A 25603-nucleotide genomic window follows, 5' to 3' on the forward strand; every position below is an offset into this window, starting at 1 on the left:
GCGTCGCATGACAACCAGAAGAGGGGCGGGCCTGTCGTTGCTATGGCGAGAATATAGAAAGTAAGTTCCTTCCGGGTGTGACTGAGACTAAGAACGACTGAGAAACGAACCACACAGAAAAGGGACCACCAGAGACTTTGAGACGGCTCCCTCCTCCCCTCACTGAGAGGGGGGGGGGGCAGCACTAGAGAAGTGCCACGACGACAGGCTTCTGGAATAACCACCAGGCCGCGAGGATCCCTGAGCGGGGTTAAAGGAGAGATCATTAGAATAGACTTTAAGGACAATTCGAATTGGTTCCCATCTGATTATGAGGTTTTGTTTATGAAATAAACAAAGTTTTTCCGAGAAAAGGTATTCCACTGTCAAGTGTCGAATTCTTACGAAGGTGGTGAATTATCATGGTTGCGGATTGCATTAAAGGGGGATGACGAAGATTGTATCAGCCAGTAGGTGAAGACGTCGGAGAGATAAAAAATACAACGCAGGGTCAGTGGATGGAGAAATGATAACACAAGCCAAACAGACGAAGACGTGATACTGGCTGATTGATCAGAATCTAACAGTATGTACATATGTACAATGTTCAATGCAGAGTAGAAGTAACTGAGTTACCATACAATATACTATACAATATACTAATATACAATATACTATATAGTGCAAAGCAGAAATGGGATGAGGTACAATTTAGGTAAAATTTACAGTAAGGTGTAATGAGGTATGGGTTGTAGTGCAAATTCTTTACCAATAAATATAAAGTGTGTTTAGGTGTTCTAAAGTGTGTAAAGTGGGTGCTGCAGTGAGTCGTTTGTTTAAAGTGAGTGTGTGCGTGTGGATGTGTGTGCTGTGAGTGCATTTGATGGTTGTTACATAGTGTTATTGTTCGTTGAGCATCCTGATGGCCTGGGGATAGAAGTCCTGCTTATTATTACTGTATTGTGTTTCGTCATGTTTTATGTGAAAACATTATTATAAAATAAAACCACCACCAAGAAAACCTAAAACATAACAGCACCCGATACAAGACCCTTGGGGTAAGAAGCGCACCGACCTGTCCCAGTGAAGATGACGTCGTAGACGTGGCCGTCCAGCGCGCGGACCCTCTCCACCACGATCTGGGTGTAGTTGACATCCTTGGTGATGAGGCGGGGCCCGCCGCCGATGGGCAGCACGGGGTCCTCCAGCAGGGGGTGGTCCTTCACAAACTGGAGGGTCTTGTCCGGCAGCTGGAGGGAGCTGCTGATGTTGTGCTGGCGGTTCAGGTTGTTGATGCACTGGAGATGGATGGATGGGTGGGAGAGGGCGATGGAGGGGATGAGTGGTACAGTTGGCCCCACAGATTGAATGTACCATTGTCCATATTAGGGCTGTATCGAATGTCTTTTTTTCTTTTACATTCGAAGCTTCTATTGACGTTTTCGAATGAAGCTTCGAATGTCTGTCGTCATATTTTATGATGTAATATACATTTATTTTTTTAAATCCTCAAACAAAATCCTCAATTTGAATAAAGTGATTAATCTGATTAAATGACAATTAAAAAATTTTTTATCAACTTTCTATAATGAATATAACTTGTCAGTTTCGTCAACATAAATAATCCAATAAGGGCACGGTTGGTATGAAAGTGATGGTGACGTCTTGATGGAGCGCCGAGCACCAAGCGGATGCAGATAGGCTGCATCATTTATGATAAATGTTTTATTTAGATTTTTATGACGAGTCTATAATAGTATAATACTATAATATTAGTGTAGCCTAATCTTTATCTGCAACTGTGAAGAAAAACCACATTGGTTTAAACAGAATGAATAGACTGATGAAAAAATTAAAAAAAATTAAAAAAATTATAAAAACGATTCAAATGTTGATTTAGAATTTGAACGTTTCAAGTTCAAGTTTCTTTATTAGTTGTCATACTTTATATAAAAAGTATAAAAGTATAGTAAGCATAAAATAGAAGTCAAGTACGTAGACAAAAAGTGTTCAATATATACATATATACAATGTACAATGCAGAGTAGAAGTAACCGAGTTACAATACAATATACTATATACTATACAGTACAATGCAGAAATGGGATGAGGTACAATTTAGGTACAATTTACAGTAAGGTGTAATGAGGTATGGGTTGTAGTGCAAATTCTTTGCCAATAAATATAACGTGTGTTTATAACACAACGTTATGAATGAAGCTTCGAAACGGTCAAGTGGCATAGCGGAGATTGCGCTCGTCACCAATGCAAGAGGCTGCGGTCTCGACTCCCGGAGTCAGCATTGCTTGCGGCTTGGGCTGATCGCTATACTAACCCGTTTCGCTGGGTTAGGGGGAGGGCAAGTCATGGGTGGGAATCTGGCGTTGTGGACAGCGACGCCTACAGGTCAGGTCTGGGCGCTTTCTCAGCGAAAGGCAGGAATTGATGAAGGCAGCGTGACCTCCCGCGCGTTACACTTCACCAATGAGAGTCCTCGCTGCCAGGTGAAAAAAGAGTCACTGGCTGTCACCACGTGTGCCGGAGGAAGCGTGCGGATGACTTCAGGGTTCCCTTGTACCGACCAGTAGGAGAACATGCGCACAACAACCAGGTAGGGGAGGGGGGGGGAATTGGCACAACGACTAAATTGGGACGGGGAGAAAAACAGAGAAAAAAATCGGAGAAAGAGAGGATTAAAAAAATAATAATGAATGAAGCTTCGAGCTATTCGGTACAGCCCTAGTCCATATTCAGTTTCCCCTGGATATTAAATGGGATGCAGCTGTAGGGGAGCACATGAGCCTCATGAGGTGACCTCAACCATCGTCAAATTACGTCAACAACTTCACCCCGTAGATGGTTAGGTTTGATTTGATCATGGATATCCTTTCATAGTAAGGGGGGGGGGGGGGGGGGCAGTAGAGGGATTCATCATTAGGCTCGACTAGTCAACTAATGAATAAGTCCATGACTATAGTGTGAACAGTCATACACAAAAAAAGCATACATTTAGCATACAATAGCTGCTACCTTTTTGCAATAGGCCACTCCCATTGCCAAGCCCCCCTTTAGCCAATTAGCATGAACACACGCACACCTTCACACACACTTGACGTCCATGCCCAATTTCAGCCTCCTAGAACCAAACCTGTAGCCGCTAGTGGGTGGGGAATCTTTTGTGGACCAACAGACCAACCAACTAACCGACCTACAGAGCTGCTGGTCATGTGGGAGAATAACAACCCTCCCCCATTCACCCTGTGTCTCACCTAACGATCCCCAGTCCAACGCTCCCCCATTCACCCTGTGTCTCACCTGACACTATCCCTTCCCCCTCCCGGCCCCCCAACATGGACCCTCTCGCCTCCCGGAGACAGACATATCACACCTTCTGCCCTATCCAGCCGCGTCTCTACATTTCGTAGCCGCATTTCTGCAGACCCCTCTCTGATTGGTTGAACTCCATTTCTGCAGACCCCTCTCTGATTGGTTGAGCGAAGCCCCTCTCTGATCGGTTGAGCGTCATGGTACAGTTAGCGTAAGTGGGGAGTGTAAACAAGTTGAACGCGTCGCGTGAAATAACGTTATGTGAATAAACCTATAACGTTACAATGTACAGTTTCTGATTAACCCAGTTAATGCTTTAGACAGTTACAATGTAACATTTAGATTAACACAGTTAATGCCTAACTAGACAGTTACAATATAACATTTAGATTAACACAGTTAATGCCTAACTAGACAGTTACAATATAACATTTAGATTAATTAACCCAGTTAATGCCTTAAGAGAGAGAGGCTGGTCGTCAAGTCAAGTCAAGAGTTTTATTTGTCACAAGTTGTTTATTTGCATACAAGTTTACAATGAAATGCGGGTGGTCTTGCCCGCAACGATGTGCATAATACAATAGTAATAACATATAATAGAAAATGGGGGACCCTGATGTAAACAAGACGATGAATTGAAAATGTCTAGGCCTACCACAAGTTCAGGGTACGCATCCAGATTAGATTCACATGGCGGAGTACAGGGAAAACGCTCATCATTGCTGACGCGTCTTGTAAGATTTGCTGCCATATTAATGTGCGGCATCTTTTTTCTTTTCTTGGCGCGAGCACCGCGATAACCTTACGCGTACCTTAGTATAAAGCTGGGAACGAGGTTAGTACCTTAGAGAGGGGCTTCGCTCAACCAATCAGAGAGGGGCTTCGCTCAACCAATCAGAGAGGGGTCTGCAGAAATGGAGTTCAACCAATCAGAGAGGGGTCTGCAGAAATGCGGCTACGAAATGTAGAGACGCTATCCAGCCCCCAACCCACACACCCCCCCTCCTCCTTCTCCTAACTAGAACCCCCCTCCTTGATACGCCTGATACAACCCCTCCCCCCTCATAGAACCACCCTCCAATCCCGACCTGGGCCAAGCCTACCCAGAATTCCCCTCTCTCTCCCCTATAAAGAGCCACGCCTGAGTGGACTCTGGAGCTCACCTGGGGACATGAGACCGGTGTCCCGGTTGAGTCATCCAGCTATAATACTCTGACGAATAAACCTGTGTTTATCAAGTCTACCTTCCGAGTACCTGACTCGTTGATCAGGGTTCAATTCCCTCACAGTCGCAGCTAAAAACATTGTGCTTTCATGGATGGTGATGAAGAGGTCCTTACCGCTCCAGGGCGCGGCGAGGGGGTGATGCCGTTGTACCGGACCCACTTGGTGTGGGACTGTTCCACTGTGGCCTTCTGCATGTACTTGCCCTTGGAGAAGACCTCCTCCAGTGAGGTCATGTTGTAGGCACAGACTGCCGACAGACCCACGTTACCCCTGGTGGAAGGAGGGAGGAGGGACGGTGGAGGAGAGAGAAAGAGAGATCAGGGGAGAAAAGCAGCAATAAGTCAAACTGACCCTCCTTGAGTTGAGCATCATTATCTTATAGAGGAGCCAAAGACTCACCTGCACCAATGTTTTGTTTTTTGATATATTGGACATGGAAAATATTAGCATTTATTATCCGTCCCAATTAACTTCCACTAGCATTGCTAACAAATGCTAACATTGTGTGATTAACCCTTTCACTACCAAATGGTTAACCCTTTCACTGTGACAATACAGAACTTGCACTACCACACAACAAAGGGTTAACCCTTTCACTACCACACTACAGAAGGTTAACCCTTTCACTACCACACTACAGACGGCTAACACAGTTTGAGACAAATGGATTATTAGCTTCAACTAATAGCCCGTTTCAAAATGACTTCTCCCATTCTCAGCCTGGACCGACACACACACAGGAAAATGTAGTCTGATGTCTTGAACAACTGATTTAGATTGGAACAGACTTGCTGTCTGCTTGGTCGGAAACGTTACCTGTTCTCTTTCAAAGTAGAACAGTGGATTCAGAGCTGCAGACCTTTTTATACTGCATTTGATAAAAGGACCGCTCAGTGTGTCAAACCACTCCAGACAGCATCAAGTGATTTACATAAGAGGATGAGAAAAGAAGATCTCAATCTCTATTTTTCCCACAGCAGAATCTATGTGGGCCAACATACAGTACAACGCCTGTGTGTGTCTCAAGTTCCTAGTATAATAAAGTCATGTTCTAATTTTTTTTTATATAAAATAGTATGAAGGTAATGAGGCTGGTGCCCACCATCCTGCTTAAGTGCATATATGGAGGGACTGTGTGTATGTGTAACTAGGAGGGATATGAGAACTGTGTGTATGTGTAATGTCGTGGAATATATTATCATGTCATTATAGACAGCTTGACTGGTTCACTCTGACCAGCTATGTAATGTGTGTGTGTCTCTTTAAGAGACTCCAAGATACCAACATCCCCCCAGCCATAGCAAGGTTGTTGTTGCTTCCCGTGACTGGGAACCATTTTTATTTACTTTAGTCATCATATCTGATGTATGGTGTTACGTCTGACAACGGTGTATTTAATATACGTCTGACCAGAGCTCTTGGTCACTTTACGGCCAGACGATTATGTGTGATCATGATGTATCTGTCTGTAAACTGTCCTTTCATTGTGGCCACGGTGAAATAAACGTTTCCATTATTAATGACTCAGAATGATTTATAAACGGCTCATCGTTTTGTCTTTTAATATTTCCCATTACAGATGGCGACGAGAGCTGTTTATGGGATTTTTTAACTAGCGGGCCATTCTGTTGGTTAGTTCGTCTCCCCCTTCTCTCCCCTGGACTGTGGCGGTTTCGCGGATGCCGAGTCGGGACGGGGTGAGGGAGATAAGGTGGCGTTCCCATAGCAGATGGCAACGAGAGATTTTTTATATATATTTTTTTAAACCGATGGGTGTCGAGGTCGGCCGCCAAACGGACTCTGCAGAGAGGGTGAATCCTGGGATTCCAGGGGAGCGTTGCCCTGTTTCAAGGCTCCTCCGTGTAGGACGCGGAGGGGAGAGAACCGGCTGCGCCGTCCGCTTGGCTGTCACCTCCGGCATGGACCTTGGACGCATGATAAGGAACACTCGGTGAGCTGTTGACATTCTGATTTCTGTTTAAAACATTTTTGTTTTTAAATTTAAAATTAGAGGTCTGAACTAGAACATGGTGCCAGTCAGGGCTATTTGTTTTGTGTATATTACTGTGTGCTTGGTAGACTGGCGATGGTTTTTTCTATAGTTTTTCAGTTTTGGTACATCCCGAATGTATTAGGCAGGGATTAGGCTCGTGCCCTATAGACGGGGTGCGGGGCCTACCACGAGTATAATAAAAGATGTTGAGTTCAAGTCTGCATCCCGAAGAAGGGGGGTGGGGTTTTTTTGGGCTTCAAAATTATATATATATATATATATAGTGCTAGTTTCGCTCTGCAGGCTCTGTATTTGGCTTTTCACAAAGAACAGGAATTGGGACTGTGCTGTGGGATTGTAAATTAGGGCTGTTAGTAGAGGGAGATAGCGGTGTTAAGGGTGGTCCTGAGAGAGGATTCTTTTGGGGGTTTTAAAAAGTCCTTTGGAACGCTGTGAATAGGTGATCCTGCCATAAAAGGAAAAAGAGACACTATGTTCCACAGGGGTTGATTATCTTTAATTATTTTACCTGGTCAATCTGCAGTGTTTTCTAAGGAAAACTAGGGTATAAGGGTACATCTCATGGGGTTCATGGACAAGGAAGGCACTGCTCTTAGGGGTTAATTCCATTTGTTTGTCTGTACTATAAGGTTTTTTTTTTTCTCACAAGGAGGAATGCAGGACTGTGAGTGAGTGTTTTTCAGACCTACCGTCATTTGCCATTCAGTCTCTATTTTGACCTGTTCAGTACTTACATGTTTAGTAGCTGCTAGCAACGGCGATCATCTAATTTCATGTGACCTGCAGACATCATTATGACCTGGTTGCCGACGAGACTCTAAGAGACAGTTGTTTTTTGTTGTCATGACTTAGGAAACTACTCTGCTCGTTGGAGCTGAGTTGAGGGTATAGAATGTCCTAACTTCAGGCCAGGAGTGGACCCTTTCTACCATTTTAGTGTGTAACTGTCTATGATGTGTGTGTGTATCGAGAAGACTGTCATGTTAACAATAATTCAGAACAACTTTATTGCACTGTAAACACTATGATTTGAATGAAAGACGTGATAACTGGCAAAAAAAAATTAAAGCGTGGCTGAAGAAAAAAGATACCGGACAGCTTTTGATTTTTCTCTCTCTCTCTCTCCCTTTTTCTTTTGTGGGTTCTCGGGGGACGTGTGTCTCTCTTCCTTCTCCTGTGCCGGTCCAAATGGCCGCCGCTGCCCGAGAAGAGGGGAAGCTGAAACTGCAGGTGATGGCTGATCTGCTGCTCCACTACGGCTGCTCCACCACCGACCCAGCTATGGGACGCAGCTAGGACACTGCCAACAGCTGACTACTGAGAGAGGAAGCTGACCCTATCTGCTCCAGAACTAGGAGGCAGAGGGCCTATCAGCTAATGCTCCACACTGCAGATACAGAACGCCAACACCCAGCTATGGGACGCTAAGACCATCAGCCAACAGCTGACCCCAGCCTGATAGTATCACTGGTCCAGAGATGAAGATCTAAGAGACAGTTTTCCAGCAGGCTTTTGACCGACACTCCTTGAACATCAGCCAAAGACAAAGATCTATGAGACAGTTTCCAGCAGGCCTGTTTCATCAGTGGAACGAACCGAGGACCTGAGTGAGGGAGCCAGCAGACAGGGGTGTTTGGATTGGACGGGAGGAGGAGGAGAGACCCCTATGCCACTCCGAGATCCTACAAAATGGATTAGGCAAGTTTGAACCACACACATACAGATGTTACAGTATCATCTAAAAAACATTAGGTAATAATGTACTGAACTTTGTTCAGAATGAAGATTTTGCTAATTGTATTTAGGTTATGGAATGTTTTTGTTTTGTGTTGGTCTATGTGTGAGATCTTGTTTAATTTTTTGTAGAGTGTTTTTCCTGCAGTTGTCTCATAAGAGAAAATGTATTAATATTTTCTATATTTTTTTCGCCCTGACGTTTGTGTGGGAACAGACGCTGCAGTAATGTTTGCTCAGTGTCTGTAAGTTGTTTTGTTTTGCTATCTCTGTTCTGTGAGAGTATAGCAGCCTTGCGAGGAGCGGTCATATGTTTCTTGCTGTCATCTGTTCTTCGCTACTGAAAGGGTTTTTCGGGGTGTTTGTTTTGAATAAGTTTGTATGGGAAATGCTCTTTTTTTGGCGTTTTATCGCTTTATTGCTACTGGGCAGTCCAGTAGAGAGAGACAGAGGAGGAATGGGAGACAGAGTGGGGGGAAGACATTCGGCAAATAACGACGGGTTCGGGAGTCGAACCCGAGTCGGCCGTGTCGCGGGTGGTTCGCCACTGGGGCGCCCGGGAAATGCTCTTTTTGCGAGATACTCTCCTGTTTTTTTTTGTGATTCTATTTTCCAGTTTGGTGGTTAGAGAAATATGGTGCAGCTGCTCCGGCCTTGACAAAACCAGAGACTGGACACTGTACTCTTGAGTATTTCGACCACCATCTGGACATTTGCAAAGAGACACGAATGGATGGTTGGCTGTTATGGCAGCTTCTCTTCTGCACGAGACACAGGGTCAATCCAGAGGACCTTTTGTTTTTAGATAATAAAAAAATTGTTTTTGCTGAGTTATTATAATTTGTGTTATTTTTGGTTTAAGGATAATAATATTTTTAGTTGTCATTATGAAGTGATAATGATTTGTGATTAATTATCAAAAAGGGGAGTTGTCGTGGAATATATTATCATGTCATTATAGACAGCTTGACTGGTTCACTCTGACCAGCTATGTAATGTGTGTGTGTCTCTTTAAGATACTCCAAGATACCAACATCCCCCCAGCCATAGCAAGGTTGTTGTTGCTTCCCGTGACTGGGAACCATTTTTATTTACTTTCGTCATCATATCTGATGTATGGTGTTACGTCTGACAACTGTGTATTTAATATACGTCTGACCAGAGCTCTTGGTCACTTTACGGCCAGACGATTATGTGTGAACATGATGTATCGGTCTGTGAACTGTCCTTTCATTGTGGCCACGGTGAAATAAACGTTTCTATTATTATTAATAATGACTCAGAATGATTTATAAACGGCTCATCGTTTTGTCTTTTAATATTTCCCATTACAGTAACTAGGAGGGATATGAGGACTGTGTGTATGTGTAACTAGGAGGGATATGAGGACTGTGTGTATGTGTAACTAGGAGGGATATGAGGACTGTGTGCATGTGTGACTAGGAGGGATATGAGTACTGTGTAACTAGGAGGGATATGCAAAAAGACAAAATTTAAATTGCATTGTGTACGACAATAAAGTAATCTTGTTGTTCTTCTTCTAGTTCCCAGCATTGTCCGACAGCTTATACCCCCCCCCCCCCCCGACACACACACACACTTGAGACTCAACCACTGACCACTGGGAGGTGAAGACCCCATAGATGACGGTCTCCCGCCAGTCGTCTGCCTTCAGGATGAAGACGTCGTGCACCACATTGAAGACGAAGCTGAGCTCGGGCATGGAGCACACCAGCTTGGCTTTCAGGAAGGACGTCCACTTCTTCTGCAGCGTCCTCTGGCCCCCCAGGTCGCCCTGTGGACGGAGATGGGACAGGTTATTATACTTAAAGTTATAGTAAACTTTCTACAAGTTCAATTTAAGATTTGTTAATAGACAGAGCAAAATTTACTACCAATTTCAGGACCATACTTGCAAAAAAAAAAAAAAAAAACACTGACACTGAACTGGCGGCTGCACTTTAGCACACAATTTTAATTCTCACGTGTTCAATACAAGCTCTGGCCAGACGCACATTTGATATATTTAATATAATTTAATCTCAGCAGAGCTGCCCCCCCCGCCCCAAATGTAATACCTGTGCAAATGAAATGTAAGACTTTTTAATACCTTTTAAACCCTTAAATGTAATACATTTGTAATACCCCGCAAGTACCCTGATACAGTTTCTAGGGAGCGGGAGAAGAGGACACGAAGAGACAGTGGCTGGCTGGCATGTATGTGTGTGTGTGTGTGTGTGTGTGTGTGTGTGTGTGTGTGTGTGTGTGTGTGTGTGTGTGTGTGTGTGTGTGTGTGTGTGTGTGTGTGTGTGTGTGTGTATGTGTGTGTGTGTGTGTGTGTGTGTGTGTGTGTGTGTGGTTTGATCGTAAAATGACGGAAGCACTGTGGGCCGGTAATGAAAGGGACTGCAGAGCTGAGGCTGATTTGATGACACCGTGGAGACGAGAAAGACGACAGGAAAGAAACAAACAAGGAGGCAAAAAATCTGCTGAGGACGTAGACATGGGGGAGGAGGAGGAGGAGGAGAGGCAGCAGAAATGAGATAATCAGGCAAAAGTCCAAATCTAATGGAAGGAATGAAGGAAGGGGAGAGAGAGAGGAGGCGGAGGAGAGAGACAGCCGAAAAGAGATAAGTCAGGCAAAAGTACAAATCTTATGGAACGAAGGAAGGGGAGAGGTGAGAGGAAGAGGGGGGGTGAGAGGAATAGTGGGGGAGAGAGACAGAGAGAGAGAGACAGAGAGGAGAGGAGGGAGAGATGCAGGTACACAGAAAGACGCGTACGGTGAGAGACAGAGAGAGAGGTGGGTCCAGGAGGACACTGCAGGTATGGCAGATGGCGCATGACATGGACTGACCTTACAGACGCGTGCCACCCTGGGGATGAGCAGCTTGCCAAAGAACTCGTACTCCACCGACACCTCCGTGAAGAAGTAGTAGATTTTGTCGTCCTCGCCATCTGCCCGGCCCCTCCCCTCCCTGATGACGTCAGCAAACACAAAACTGGGCTCTGCGAGGCGGTGGGGGGGGGGGGGGGGGGGGGAGAAAGAGATTATTTATTACAAAATAAAATAGAAAGGGGTTTTGTGGGGTTATCTAACTGAAAACTGAGAATAATGAGCTACCATTATCTGTGGGGTGGTTCAATCGTGGCTCCGATTCTAGCAATATTACCCAGCAAAGACAAAAATCTCCCTCCTGTCAAGAATTTCCTGGTAACACTTGTTTTTTCACTTGTTTTAGGAAAAATACGATTTTAAGACAAAAGCCAAGTTTAAATGACTTGTTAAGATGGATGATTCTTTTCCCACAGTGTAGCATGATACTCCACATTCCATTTCCTGTATCAACCGGGAAATGTTCCTCTTCCCATCCTTTTCAGAAACATAGCAAATACGCAGAGCGGAATATCAACCAAAGTCATTAAATGATGATTTAAAAAAAATACAATTTTTTTTGGCTTGAACAATGGAAAAAGACCTCCCCCACACTGGAGACATGAAAGGCATCCATCATCTCAACATTTCAACTCACCGTTGAGCCATGACGTGGAATACTCAGTCCTCAGCAGGGACTGAGACGGAGAATATCTGGAGATAATGGGCTCGCTGCCTAAGAAGTTATACGCAGTCCCAGAGTACAACTCTCCGTCTGTTGAATGAACAGAAACCACAAGGAATATAAACAAAACCGCAATTTATTGTCCAGCCGTCTCATTTAATGGCTTTAACCGCCGCCCTGGAGTAAGAAAGAATGTGATTATCATAACTACCTACCTCAAACTATACCTACCCGTAACGCTGTACGATAGCATGTACAATAGTGCTGTATATACCGTACATATATTTACCACATATATATATAAATGGTAAATGGTTTTATCCAAAGCGCTTTACAATTTTGTTCCTCACATTCACTCATACATTCACCCACCGATGGTGGAGGCAACCATGCAAGGTGCCAACCTGCTTATCGGGAGCAAATGGGGGTTAAGTGTCTTGCTCAAGGACATTTCACGACGCTGCCTGGGAGGAGTGGGAATCTAACCGGGAACCTTCCGATTACCAGACATTTGCACTCTGGTTGGATGCCAAACTTATTTTCGTTGTACTGTACTTGTGCTGTATGATGACAATACATTTTAATCTAATCTAATAATCATGCATTTATACTGCAGGGCTGCAGACCAAAAAGTATCTTTGTGCAATTGGTTGAAATGGGGGTCAACTCACCCATAGATATATATAACTAGATGGTGCAAGGTGGAGTCTCCAGCGTAGTTCACCGGCGGCCATCTTGTCACAGGCAACACGCCCACTCATAACATGAATGTCTATGGTGCATGTACTATTGAAATAACCATAGCTTGCAAACATTTTAACCGATTTACAAACGGTTTGGTTTATTACAAACGTTATTAACGTGGCTATGATTCAGGATGCTTGGACATGTTGAAATAATTTTCCTATGAAAGTCCATTATGAGTATGCAGTATAATAACTACATCTCCAACGTTTATAACAAACCAAACCTTTTGAAAATCGGTTGAGAATTTAGCAAGCTATGGTTATTTCAATAGTACACCATAGACATTCATTATATGAGTGGGCGTGCTGCCTGTGGCAAGATGGCCACCATGTGACAACATCGGTCTCCATTGGCCAGCAGCGGGTGAGTCATCTCTAGCCTTTATATATGTCTATGAACTCACCGACCATGACGGTGGTGAAGCTCTGGGAGGGGTCAAAGGAGCACTTCCCCCTGCCGTCCTCGGCTCGGCCCGCCAGCGAGAAGTCTGACAGGGACTGGGAGGAGAGAGGAGAGATTAGGCTACAGAGAGCGAGAGGGAGAGTCAAAGGTGCACTAAGCTAAAACAATTCATTTAGAAACGCCGGAACCGGTTCGGTTTCAACAGGTTGTTCCCGTCAGAAATGCATCTCATACTCGATTACCGCTCTTGAGATTTTGAACCGTCTACTGGACCCGTCCCAGATGAGGTTTGACACGTTCACTCACCTAGTGTTGTCACGATACTGGAATTTCGACTTCGATACGATACCTTGAAAAGTATCGATACTTTCGATACTTTCAATACCAAAAGAAAAAAAAATTATAATAATTTTTTTAACACATTTTGCTTTTGTTGCTGGTTGATTCTCCTCAGCTTCTCTCTGGTACTATACGAGAAGATAAATACACTTTTAAAACCCTTTGTTTATCTTTAGATCAGAGAGAGAGAAAGAGGCTGCTGGAGATTTTAGGTCTACTGAGCGCACCTTCCTAGTTATGACGAGAGAGAGCGAGAGAGAGCGCGAGAGCGAGAGCGAGAGCGAGAGAGAGAGAGAGATTTCTTTCTTTCTTTCTCCGGAGCTATGCTCGGAGCATTTATTAACGTTACGCGTGTACTGGTGTAGGATGGGCTCCGGCTCCGTTCGACCGAACGTTGGCAACGGGGTAGTTGTGTCGAGTTCATGCGTGTACTGGTGTAGTGGGCTCGGCTTGACGTTACTCCGTTTCCATGAAGTAATAGGTGGCCAGCTAGCTAGCATTAAGCTAACGGAGGAACGACAGCTAACGTTAGCTAATAATAGCGTTGTTTACAAACTGAAGACAGGGCTGCCTGCCCGGCTGTGAGGGGGAGGAGGAAGAGAGAGAGAGAGAGAGAGAGAGAGAGAGAGAGATTTCTCCGGAGCTATGCTCGGAGCATTTATTAACGTTACATAGCATAGCATAGCTCCGGAGAAATCTCTCTCTATCTCTCTCTCTTCCTCCTCCCCCTCACAGCCGGGCAGCGCAGCCCTGTCTTCAGTTTGTAAACAACGCTATTATTAGCTAACGTTAGCTGTCGTTCCTCCGTTAGCTTAATGCTAGCTAGCTGGCCACCTATTACTTCATGGAAACGGAGTAACGTCAAGCCGAGCCCACTACACCAGTACACGCATGAACTCGACACAACTACCCCGTTTCCAACGAGGAGGCTGCAGCAGCTTGTGTCTGTTGCTCTGAGCGAGGAGGAGGAGGAGGAGGCGGAAGGGCAAGGCTCTGGCAGCGCGTCTGTCTGTCAACAACTTGCGGGAGCAAGCCAGCTGGTACCGATACTGCAGAAAGTATCGGTACTTCGGGAAATGAGTATTGAAGCCGTTTTAAATATTCAGTATCGATATGTATCGATACTTTGATATTTTTGACAACACTACACTCACCAAATAGTCACACTGAGGTTGAAAGGCATGCGTTCCGCAGACATACAGCCGCTCGTCGTCCAGTACTTGGAGAACCCGAATGTAGTTCAGACAGTCCTTCTGGAAACACACATTAACAGTATTTGAGTGAATACAGTTACCCAGTAACTGTAACATTGGCAGATTCAGGAGAAGCGTTGTTGGGTGGTGCCAGTAAACGGATGACTAAAACATAAATACCTCTTTTGATTTTCCTTTAAGAGCGCACATCGTCATGGGAGTCTCCGCCACTGTCCATTCAACCTACAGGAATGGTGGGGGGGAACAAATTATATTCCATTGACGAGGTGGAAATGAATCCCATCCTGTGCATGGGCTGTGTGAATATGATCAATACCCTCTATTAGCAGCGGTTCTCAAACTACGGGTCGCGACTCGCGACCCAAAGTGGGGTCGTGGCAAGTAAATTCTTTTTAATAAAATAATCTTGTTTTTTTATTTAAAAACATTTTATGTTCTGGCAACATATTTTGTCTAAATATGCCTCATTTTATAAATGTGTATTGATAACATAGTGCTGTAATAAAATGTTCTAATAAATATGCATGATAAAGTTCAACAACGTGTACTTTTACTTTGATATTCCTTAATTCCACGTTGAAATTACACGATACATTAAGTGTGGGGTCGCCAAAGAAAATCCTAAATAAAATGGGGTAGTGATATAAAAAAGTTTGACAACCCCTGCTCTATAGATAAGACAACCCTTTCGCTCCCTTTTCGATAAAATCCTAAGCCGCGTCTTCATACCTTGTTGTTCCTGACCGTGATGTCGTTCTTGCTGAGTTCAAATATGGCCTCTCTGGCTCCGACGTACAGCGCGTCTCTCTCTTCGCTCAGGAGCAGTGTGGAGTAGTTGAAGATCCCTGGCTCGGAGAACTCCAGCAGGTCCAGATCTGTTTGAGGACGCCGCCGTTAAGAGCACATCAGATACAAGCCCAACATGACCACCAGCTGAGCCCAGTCAAAACGCTCACTTATCATCAATTGAACCAAACCATTACTGATCAAAGCTTGTATTCATCAAGCTTCAGGGAACTAGATTGAGATCAGTTTCAGGGGGGTGAAAGGGGGCCTTTCCAGCTGCTATGAAGCTAGCTTGATAACTATCAGTTGTGTCCACATGGTCTGCTAGATGAGATAATATGTCCAGAGGACACAGCTTCGTGTGTGCACATCAGCACTGTGGAGCAAGAACCAGGATCCAATGTCTTTCCTGATAAGAGATCATCTCATGTCTTTCTCTACCTCATTACTACGCCAGTCTACGGTTCTGGACCGTTACTAAATATCTCCCGTCATCACGATACCTGGCTGCCGACTCTCTCCGTCTGGCTGCACACCATTAAAAGCGCCTGGGCGAACGGCACGTGCCACTACTCTATACTTATGCCCCGTTTGTCACTATGCGATATGATTAATGGACGGACCTGGCGGGGGGAGTTTGCGTTTGGGAAGCCGGCCGGCTGGCTGGCTGGCATGGGAGAATAGGGGGAGGGGTGCCAGGTGCAAGTGGACTCGGGTTGCGGGCGCCCGGGCATAAACACCACAATGATGAAAGCGAATCCCCCTGCTGACTGACTGCAGGACCCGGCCGAGAGACCCGAGAGCAGGGCTAACTCCGTTTTGTTCAGGGGGTGAAGTGCATCGTGCCGTTTCTCCAAGGTACTTGGTTACCGAAGGCCTATTTATGTCAACGGCAAGCGTACGAAACGGCACTTCCTCCCCGTATTTAAGGGGCATAACTTGAGAACCTGTGGTCGAGGCCCGAGCCGAGATGATGTCGACTCAATTGCATGTCTAGAAATAGACGGGAGGGGAAATAGCGTTTCCGCCAGACTCAAAATGTGAAAAGAGTAATGCTTAGAAACCGACTGTAAACCCCCCAATTAAGGAGAGGTCAGCATGTTGCTTCTCCATCAAGGGGACTAGCGCTGAATTTCAGCATCGAAATGTTGTTATTCCCCGTCCAGGGTTCAGTCTATTAATCGACCACGGTCTCCTATGATTAGAAAATAATATTTGGGCGGTCAGGTGGCGTGGCGGTCAGGTGGCGTAGCGGAGATTGCGCTCGTCACCAATGCAAGGGGCTGCGGTCTCGACTCCCGGAGTCAGCATTGCCTTGGCTTGGGCTGATCGTCATACTAACTCGTTTGGCTGGGTTAGGGGGAGGGAAGCCGTGGGTGGGGATCTGGCGTTGTGGACAGCGACGCCTACAGGTCAGGTCTGGGCGTTTGCTCAGCGGAGGCAGGACTTGATGAAGGCAGCGTGACCGCCGCGCGTTACACTTCACCAATGAGAGCCCTCGCTGCCAGGTGAGAAGCCACTGGCTGTCGCCGCATGTGTCGGAGGAAGCGTGCGGATGACTTCAGGATGCCCTTGTACCGACCAGTAGGAGAACATGCGCACAACAAACAGGTAGGGGAGGGGGGTAATTGGCACAACGACTAAAATTGGGACGGGGAGAAAACAGAGAAAAAACTGAAAAAAAGAAAGAGCATTAAAAAATTATAATATTTGGAGAGTTTGTTCCACCCTCTGTGATGTCATACGGCTGTACAGAGGAAAGAAATAGGAAAAAGTGGCTTTTGCATTTTCTTTTGTGTGTGTGAGGGGGTCAATAATATACTAAATATTCTGCTGCTCTCTTAGCCCTGCCATAATATAAAGCTCATACTGTATGCAATGCATGTGGAAGTTCAGACAGACATTGTGAAAGTACACAAAACAAGTCAGTGGAGCAGCTCCAGACTGCATTTCCCTTGGCCATGAGAAACACACATCTATAGTTAAAAAGTGGACAAAGTTCTCAGTTCTTAAAATGGTAATTTCTAGATGTATTGGTTGTAAAACCATTTGGTTATGTTGGTAATGTTTGTAAACACGCAGTAAAACAGACCTATATTTTGGATTTACGAACGTTTTAAAATACCCACCTTCCATCAAACTTGTCAATAATATGTTAATATTGTTGTATTGCATATATATATATATATATATATATATATATATATATATATATATATATATTCTCCATCCATGCTCCATGTACTCGCTTGTCTAAATATTGATTTAATTCAGAAGGCTGACTGAGGGGTCCCTATCTAGAGTCTTATTAAGGTCTTCACAGTAAAACCTCAAATGAGAAGAGTGACGCCTGATTGGCCGGGACATCTAGTTCCATTATCTTCCTAATACGGTCATAGTTGTTTGTTCTCGCTGAGCGGGTGACACGTCAACTCTCGTTCCTTCGGGACAAGGTCGACGCAGAAACGCCATAGTGTCCCCGTTATAAAGGTTCTCTGAAACAGACCGTACTAGATTCTAATGTTCTGTTCTGCATTTTATCTTTCCTCTGAGCTTATAATACCTTTTTATAACCAAACTGGCAGACTACTGTATTTCTGATTATTTCAGGAATATTTCTTCAATACATCAAACGTAACCATCCATTTATCCAATCACAAAATGAGTGCTATTCCCCTTTAAAAGAAACTCATGTTGTCTACCAAGCTTTTTAAGGGGATGCTGATGGAGACGAGATGGAAGATAAAGTGAAAGCTTTTAACATCCCTGAGGGGGAAACTGGGTTGCTGTCAACAGCAATATACAGTAATGGCTGGAAGATAACGTGTATAGGCATATAAGAACACAGGACAGCGTAATAAAAGAAATATACAATTAAATAATTCTGAAATATTGTATCATAATTTGGGCTGGGAGGTATACCAAATAATATGAAGGTATACCTTCATTCAAAGGAATAGATTTTTACTATATTGTTGTGTGACATATATAAAAACAATTATATATATATACACACATTTACATTTAGTCATTTAGCTGCACTTACAAGTTTTGTACAACAAGTCATCAGGAAGGGCACAACTCTATCAGCTGAGTAACAATGTTCATCAAAGTGTTGAGTGCTACAGTGTAGGTTAGTATTAGGACAAGTGCATGACAGTAAGGTTAGTTAGGGTTAGATTTTCTTTTATATTTCAGATAATGGTTGAAGAAGTGCGTCTTTAGTTGACGGCAATAGATTTATATATATATATAAAACATTAAAACTATACACTGTATATTTTTAAGCAACTCAAAAAGAAATTCCTTGCAGAAGTATTTATTAAAAAAAAATTAAAATAAAAAAAATTAAAAGTTAAAGGAAATAGACCATGTAGAATGATATGGCACCATGACACTTATATTCCAAGTTGTGAAGACATCAAAAAAGATGACGGTATGATGTTTTGGCTATAAACGCCCCCTCCCTGGCCCTCCCTCCTTTGTCAAATTTCCCTCTGGATAATAAAAGTATTTCTATTCTATTCTATCCTAATCATATCATTCTCCATTCATAACGTTCTCTCCTCCGGTTACCTTGGTGCTTCCAGGTGGTGCGGGGCAGGCTGTGGGGGCCGTGCGTGGAGACCTCCAAGAGGAGCCCCAGGAAAACACCCAACACTCCGAACCCCATGTTGGACTCTGCAAGCCTCGAAACACTCAGGTTTCCTCTGTAAGAACAACACACACGCAGAGAAAAGGAACAGAACAACAGTTTTTACAAAACCTACGCGCATTCATGAATCAACATACACACACCCCCCGCCCCTGGATTCACGGAAGCTCTGAATCTATGAGTCTATGATGAGTAGACCGTTTCCTCTTTATAGTTGATCTTATCTGCACACAGACAGACCGGCGCTCTGCAGACAACAAGTCAAACCCACTCCCCCCCCCCCCCCCCCTTGTAATGGTGAGAGCTGGCAGACCTGCATCATCCTTCCTCTTGTATGAAAAGCGTTGAACGCCTCATGCGTGCTGAAACCGAGAAGGGTAAAATGAGCTTTGGGGGGCGGCCAGACACACAAACGATAAAAAATATCAAATCCTTTGAATCACCACCGCGAGGGGTGGTTTCTCACTCATTAACCCTTTCACTGCCGCACTACCAAACGGTTAACCCTTTCACTGCGACAATACACAGCAGGTTAACCCTTTCACTGGCACACGACAGCCGGTTAACCCTTTCACTGCCACACGGCAGAAGGTTAACCCTTTACTATCACACTAAAAGGGTTAACCTTCTGTCGTGTGGCAGTGAAAGGGTTCAGGGGAAGTCATTGCTGAGCTCTGTATAAAGACAACATTGAATATCACTGACTACTGCCACTCATCTCATTTGCATGTATGACTCATCACTCATACTGTACAAAAGCCTACTGTACACATACAGAGAGCAGGTGGATGAGATACTTTCAGCAGCCACAAGGGGTGCCAACTGTGCAAAGAACACAAGTAGGGTAGATAATGAGAACGTAGCCAACACAACAGAATAAGTCTGTCCATAAACCTTAAGCTTTTCATGCAAGATGCCGCACGCTCACTCACTCGCCACTTACAAATCACAGGACGTTTGAACCAGTGCTTCGCTTGAGGCCAAGTTCGTCCGTACAGACTTAAAGCTGTTATCTTCGTGATTAGCTGCTTTTCAAACGTGCAGCTTCAAAACAAAGTGTTTCTTTTTTTTCGTGAGTAACATGTGGTTCAAATAACAGGGCAGAAAATAACAGGCGGGCATGGGGTTCAGGTTAGGTAAGAGAGAGGGCGGAGGGGAGGGGCGGGGGTAGTGATAAGAGAGAGAGAGAGAGATGTGGTTGGGGACCACGTGATGACAGGGGGCCCTGAACTGAGACAGGGACAGAAACCATGTGTACAAACAAACACACACACACACACACACACACACACACACACACACACACACACTATCTTGCCCTCTCTACAGTCAGCTGTGATAATAACCCTCTTGACGTGCGGATCAACATGTACATGTATACGTTTACATTAACTAGGCGTGTCGTGTAGAGTGTGTGTGTGTAGTGTAGGGTGTGTGTAAGGGCGATATACTTTTCACTTTAATGGGCGTTTGTTACATAATAACGACCCGACACCTCCGTCTTGAACAAAGGGAGAGAAGGGAGAGAAGAGAGAGGCCCTTTTAATTATACCTCCTCCTCGTCAGGTCACGGAGCGAGAAGTGGATCCTGATGGGCTTTCAGATGACGATGATGACGGCCCATTCCCGCCAGTGTTTTGTTGTTCGCCTGACGAAGGGCGTTGTTTTCCATCCACCAATTTACACGGCGTTGCGTTCCCCGGACCTTTTAACAGACGCTCTCCCCCGGCAAATTCACTCCGCGATGGCCGCGATAAGAAAGCCATTAGGATGCTCTCCTCGTCTCTATATGCGTGTGTGTATGTGCGTGTGTGTGTGTGTGTGTGCGTGTGTGTGCGTTTGTGTGCGTGTGTGTATACTGTGCGTGTGTGTGTGTGTGCACTGTGCGCATATGGAAGAGAGCATGGCCAGAGCCACCCTTGAGGCGGCAGGATAAGAGTATACCTGGGTAATAATATGACCAATGACACCAACAAGACAAGACGGGATGTTAGCCAGGGGGAAGTGTTTAGAAACTTCTAAAGTTGCGTTGGAAATGTTTTTTCCTACCACTTTTTCACTGCCGAAACCTTCAGTATCCATCGGTCGATGAAAGAGTATGTATAAAAGCAACAAATCAGTTGCTTTTATTGAAGGGTATAGAGTTAATAAACCACCAGTCTGAGGTCATTGGACATAAACGACTGAGATGTAATACATTTCTCTCCATTAGTACTATAATTCTGTGACCTGTACCTGTATGTCTTCTACTACCTGTACCTCCCCTCCCCCATGCTGCTAATGCTATGATACCGAATTTCCCCAAGGGGATCAATAAAGGAATATCTTATCTTATCTTAGAGAGATCTAACGTGCCTCTAGTCTGCATGTCAGCAATGCAGCCTTGCTTTGATTTCCGACACGTTACATCTTGGCATCCGATTTTAGTATTGGGGAAATTCTCTGATACCCCATTTTAGCCTTGTATCAGACACCAGATCTATTTAGTATCTACTTTTTAGTAACATAAAAAAGGAATTGAACATTGATCTGCAAAGACAAAACTATGAAAACAGGCTAGGATAAATGTGGACTTATCCGTTCACAACAAGCTCAACAAGAATAGCCTATCTTGTGTTTTTTGGAGGGAATTACATTTACAAATAGTTCCAAACAAGCTAAATATTTTGGGGTCAAACATGATTATATACACAAACTGACAAAATATGTTAAACCAGAAAGAATAAACGAGGGGGGAAAAGTAACAACTCTTATCTTAAAGGGCTACTTTAACATAAAAACAATGCTGATTTATTTGCACATAATCTGGTGTAATCACCAGTGATGTCATCAAGGACATTGTTGTGTTAATTACAGCTCAATGAAATGATAAGGTAGCACTGTAGCAGGTATTGCTGTTTTTTTATATATCTATATCATGATGCTGTAATTAACACATGGATTCTTAGGGCGGTCAGGTGGCGTAGCGGAGATTGTGCTCGTCACCAATGCAAGAGGCTGCGGTCTCGACTCCCGGAGAGTCAGCATTGCCTTGGCTTGGGCTGATCGCTATACTAACTCGTTTGGCTGAGTTAGGGGGAGGGAAGCCGTGGGTGGGTCCTGGGCGTTGTGGACAGCGACCCCTACAGTTCGGTCGGGGCGCCTGCACAGCGAGGGTAGGATCAGGAGAAAGGTAGTGTGACCTTCCACACGTTACACTCTCCCGGTGAGAATCTGCGCTGCCAGGCTGGCTGCCGGCTGGCTGCACATGTGTCGGAGGAAAGCATGCGACAGTCTCCGGCCTCCCGGACCAACAGTAGGGGGGGGGGATGCGCAACAACCAGGAAGGGGGTTGGGAATTGGCATAACGACTAACAGTGGGATGGGAGAAAAAAAAATCGGAAGGAGGGGGGAAAAAGATAAAAAAAAAAAAAACATGGATTCTTTTTTGATTATGCACAAAATAAATCAGCATCGTTTGGTGAGTGGCCCTTTAAGTGAAATAAGAGAGCAGATCTCTAAATCTGCTTATGTGGGTCGTAAAACAAGGCTGTATCTTGGCCAAAACTATAAAAAAAAAAAAATTGAAAAATAAACGCCTCATCTCTGGATCAATTGGATGATCATTGACCAAAATCCATTCCGACATGGATGGAAGACCAATTATAATAATGCATTATTAACCCTTTCACTACCACTACCAAAGGGTTAACCCTTTCACTGCGACAACACAGAAGGTTAACCCTTTCACTACAACCGTCTGTAGTGTGGTAGTGAAAGGGTTAACCTTCTGTAGTGTGGTAGTGAAAGGGTTAAAGTCAGAAAAGTGATTAACTGCCGTGATTTAATTTGAAAGCTGAAGTGCTTTCTGCGGGACAGCTCATGTGGAAGAAGAGGTAGTGTTGGGGAGCAGGGGAGGAGCTCTGTACAAAGACTTGTTCTGTGCCATGGTCTCTCTCCCGCTCTCTCTCTCTCTCTCTCCCTCGTCACTTTATATTACATTTGTCTCGAGTCTCCTTTAACAGTGGCAGAGATGCCGTGACCCTTCATTACCTGGGAACAAGAGAGGAGGATGGGGGAGGGTCATCAGGGACACAGAGATGGTGGTAGATGGACGGCGATAGAGAAAGGTGAGAGAAGTGGGAGAGAGGTAGAAGAGAGGTGGGAGGGGGAGAGAGAGTAAGAAAAGAGGGAGAGAGAGAATAAAAGGAGGGAGAGAGAGAGAAAGTGAGAGGGGGAGAGAAAGGGGAGAAAATGAGAAAATAAGATGGGAGAGAGAGAGAGAAACAAAGAAATAAGGGAGAGAGAGAGGGGCAATGGCACAGAACAAGTCCATTATACAGGGCACCTCAAACTTGAAAAGGTCTTCCAATCTCCATACGAGAGACCGACCATGTCTGTGCACAATGTGTGTACATACTACAGATGTGAGCGTTATTGTGGTGTGGTAATAAGCAGGGGGCAGATGGGACTGCTTGGTGGTGGTTGGTTGCATGCGGTTCCCTCCTCTCCTCTCCTCCCTTCTCCTCTCTCTGAGAAAAGGGAAAGTAATCCAGCACGAAAGCCGGTTATTCTGGTTTTCCCAAGTCCGCTCATGAGAGGCTACCTGTAGAACACCTTGCCGCCAGAAAGGGTGGGCCGGGCTCATATGGCAAGGTGGGGGGGGGTGGGGTTATCAGATGTCTTGTAAGACGGGGATTGAGATAAGCACACTTTTCACTCGCAGGGGAAAAACTATCAGTGTGACACAGTGTGGCTACAAGATCAACATTCAAACTGCTGAAACCAAACCAAGAATCATCGTGTTCACTAACAGTTAACGGACTAAAACTCACCAGCTCATCGTGAAGGAAACTAAATCCTGTACAAGTCAACATCGCAACAAACCAACATTACGAGGCTCCAGCACAGGCATAAATTACCCCTGTGTGTTTACTTTACACACAGTTTTACAAGGCAATGTATCATTGTTATATTTCCTCAGCTTGTACAGCACTAAAAGCGCATAGAAGGTATAAATCATCGTCAACTACAGCCTAATGACTTAGTGGCATCGTTCTGACTGGCTCCCTTAGAATATAGGTTAGTAATTATTTACACAGCCCAGCGGGTGTCATGTAGCACAACACGTATAGACAATCAATAGCAATAGCTAGAAAAAACTTAATTGATTATCGATTGGGTTGGGGAATGAACATGAAGAGTCCCAAGGGTGAATCCCGGACTGGTCCTCCCCGCTACTACAACCCTGACCCCCCCCATGCCTACGAGGCATACCCTTAAAGACTGCCATGGTATTTTTAGTCAGGACTGCCTCCGTCCAAATCCAGCGCCCACGGAATTCCATCATCCAGTTCCAGTCCGCGGCCAAGGACTCAACTTCTTCAGAGAATGGGGTCAAATACACAAAGACCTATTGTTTATAGGATGAGGGCAAACCTCCACTCTCTCCTCTCCCCTCCTCCCCTCTTCATCCCATCCACATCATCATCACCACCGCACAGCACAATAGACAGAGAGAGAGAGAGAGAGAGAGAGAGAGAGAGAGAGAGAGAGAGAGAGAGAGAGAGAGAGAGACACACAAGAGACAGGAGAGCACAAAGATGCATCACTTTTTCCCTCTCACCCAGTTCCCTTCTCGGGCCTTACCAATCTAAATGCCAGGCCGGCTTAGCCCAGAGCCGAGCCGGCCCGGCGTTTCAAAGAGAGCACGTCGCCGACCCCGAGAGACGGGGAACCCGAGAGCCGGCAGTGAGGAGCCGGACAACGCGGAGAGAGAGAGAGAGGCTGATCGTCACTGACTGCTGAGGGTGAGCGATGCGGACTCGGTGGATGGATTTCATTACAGCGCTCGCTGAATCCCACCGACGTGAGCTCAATAGAATCAACATCCCAGATGCAAAACTGAAACTGCCTCTCTCTCTCTCTCTCTCTCTCCCAGTCCTACCACAACATACTAAAACCAGGGTTTCTCAAAACCGTGGCGTGGGGGATCCTGGACCCTATTCGGATTCCGGTGGGCCCCCAGAAGACACGACCGCTTGTATATTTTCAAGGAGCCTTGGTCCCATGTTTGGACCAATTGAGTTGATTTAGGTCCCTGGCTTAAAAAGAAATAACTGTTAAGAACCCCTGCGGTGAACAAATCAAAGCTCTTAAACCAGATCAGTTCCTGCTATCTGTGCACGGCTGCCTGCCACACACCCCCCCCAAAATCAATCTAACCACACTACACCCCCACGGAGACCCCATTTTAGAAGCTTCAAAAGGTCTATTGAGAGTCGACGGTTACAGTAGCGTTAAGAGGCAGCGCTGGCAGCGAGCGTGTGGTCCTGGGTGATTTAGAGGAGTGTCCCCTACTGGCTGTGGGATATTTAAGACGGTAACCATGCCGGCCCCGTCTCTTTGAGCCCTTTGTGTTCCCCTCTCTCGGCTCCTTCGGCCGGGCAGGGAGGTTGACACCTGCTCAGGGCCTCGGGGCTCCCAGCAGCACTACTGCACCGCTAACACGGGGCACACAGATACTGGCAGGCGGCCAACTGGAGGGAGGGAGGGAGGGAGGGAGGGAGGGAGGAGGAGTGTTGGAACCATGTGGAGAGTGTTTGAGAGAGAGACACATTGAAAGCTACAGTGAGCAAGA

The 25603-nt window shown here is 45.2% G+C and overlaps 1 protein-coding gene across 3 annotated transcripts in view; it reads right to left on the bottom strand.

The window, feature by feature from the left end:
* Positions 1-25603, bottom strand: part of LOC311236923 (semaphorin-4D-like) — a 92962-nt gene that overhangs the window by 14187 nt on the left and 53172 nt on the right. For all 3 annotated transcript variants that reach the window (XM_084324721.1, XM_084324719.1, XM_084324720.1), the window contains 10 exons: positions 18906-19039; positions 15273-15418; positions 14703-14765; positions 14484-14582; positions 12992-13085; positions 11815-11931; positions 11139-11290; positions 9901-10076; positions 4647-4803; positions 1055-1277 (listed from right to left, as the gene is read on the bottom strand). In XM_084324721.1, coding sequence (XP_084180847.1) covers positions 1055-1277; positions 4647-4803; positions 9901-10076; positions 11139-11290; positions 11815-11931; positions 12992-13085; positions 14484-14582; positions 14703-14765; positions 15273-15418; positions 18906-19039 — 1361 coding nt within the window. The remainder of the gene's footprint in view (positions 1-1054; positions 1278-4646; positions 4804-9900; positions 10077-11138; positions 11291-11814; positions 11932-12991; positions 13086-14483; positions 14583-14702; positions 14766-15272; positions 15419-18905; positions 19040-25603) is intronic.

This window comes from Notolepis coatsorum (assembly GCF_963971535.1).
Source record: "Notolepis coatsorum genome assembly, chromosome: 11".
NCBI lineage: Eukaryota > Metazoa > Chordata > Actinopteri > Aulopiformes > Paralepididae > Notolepis > Notolepis coatsorum.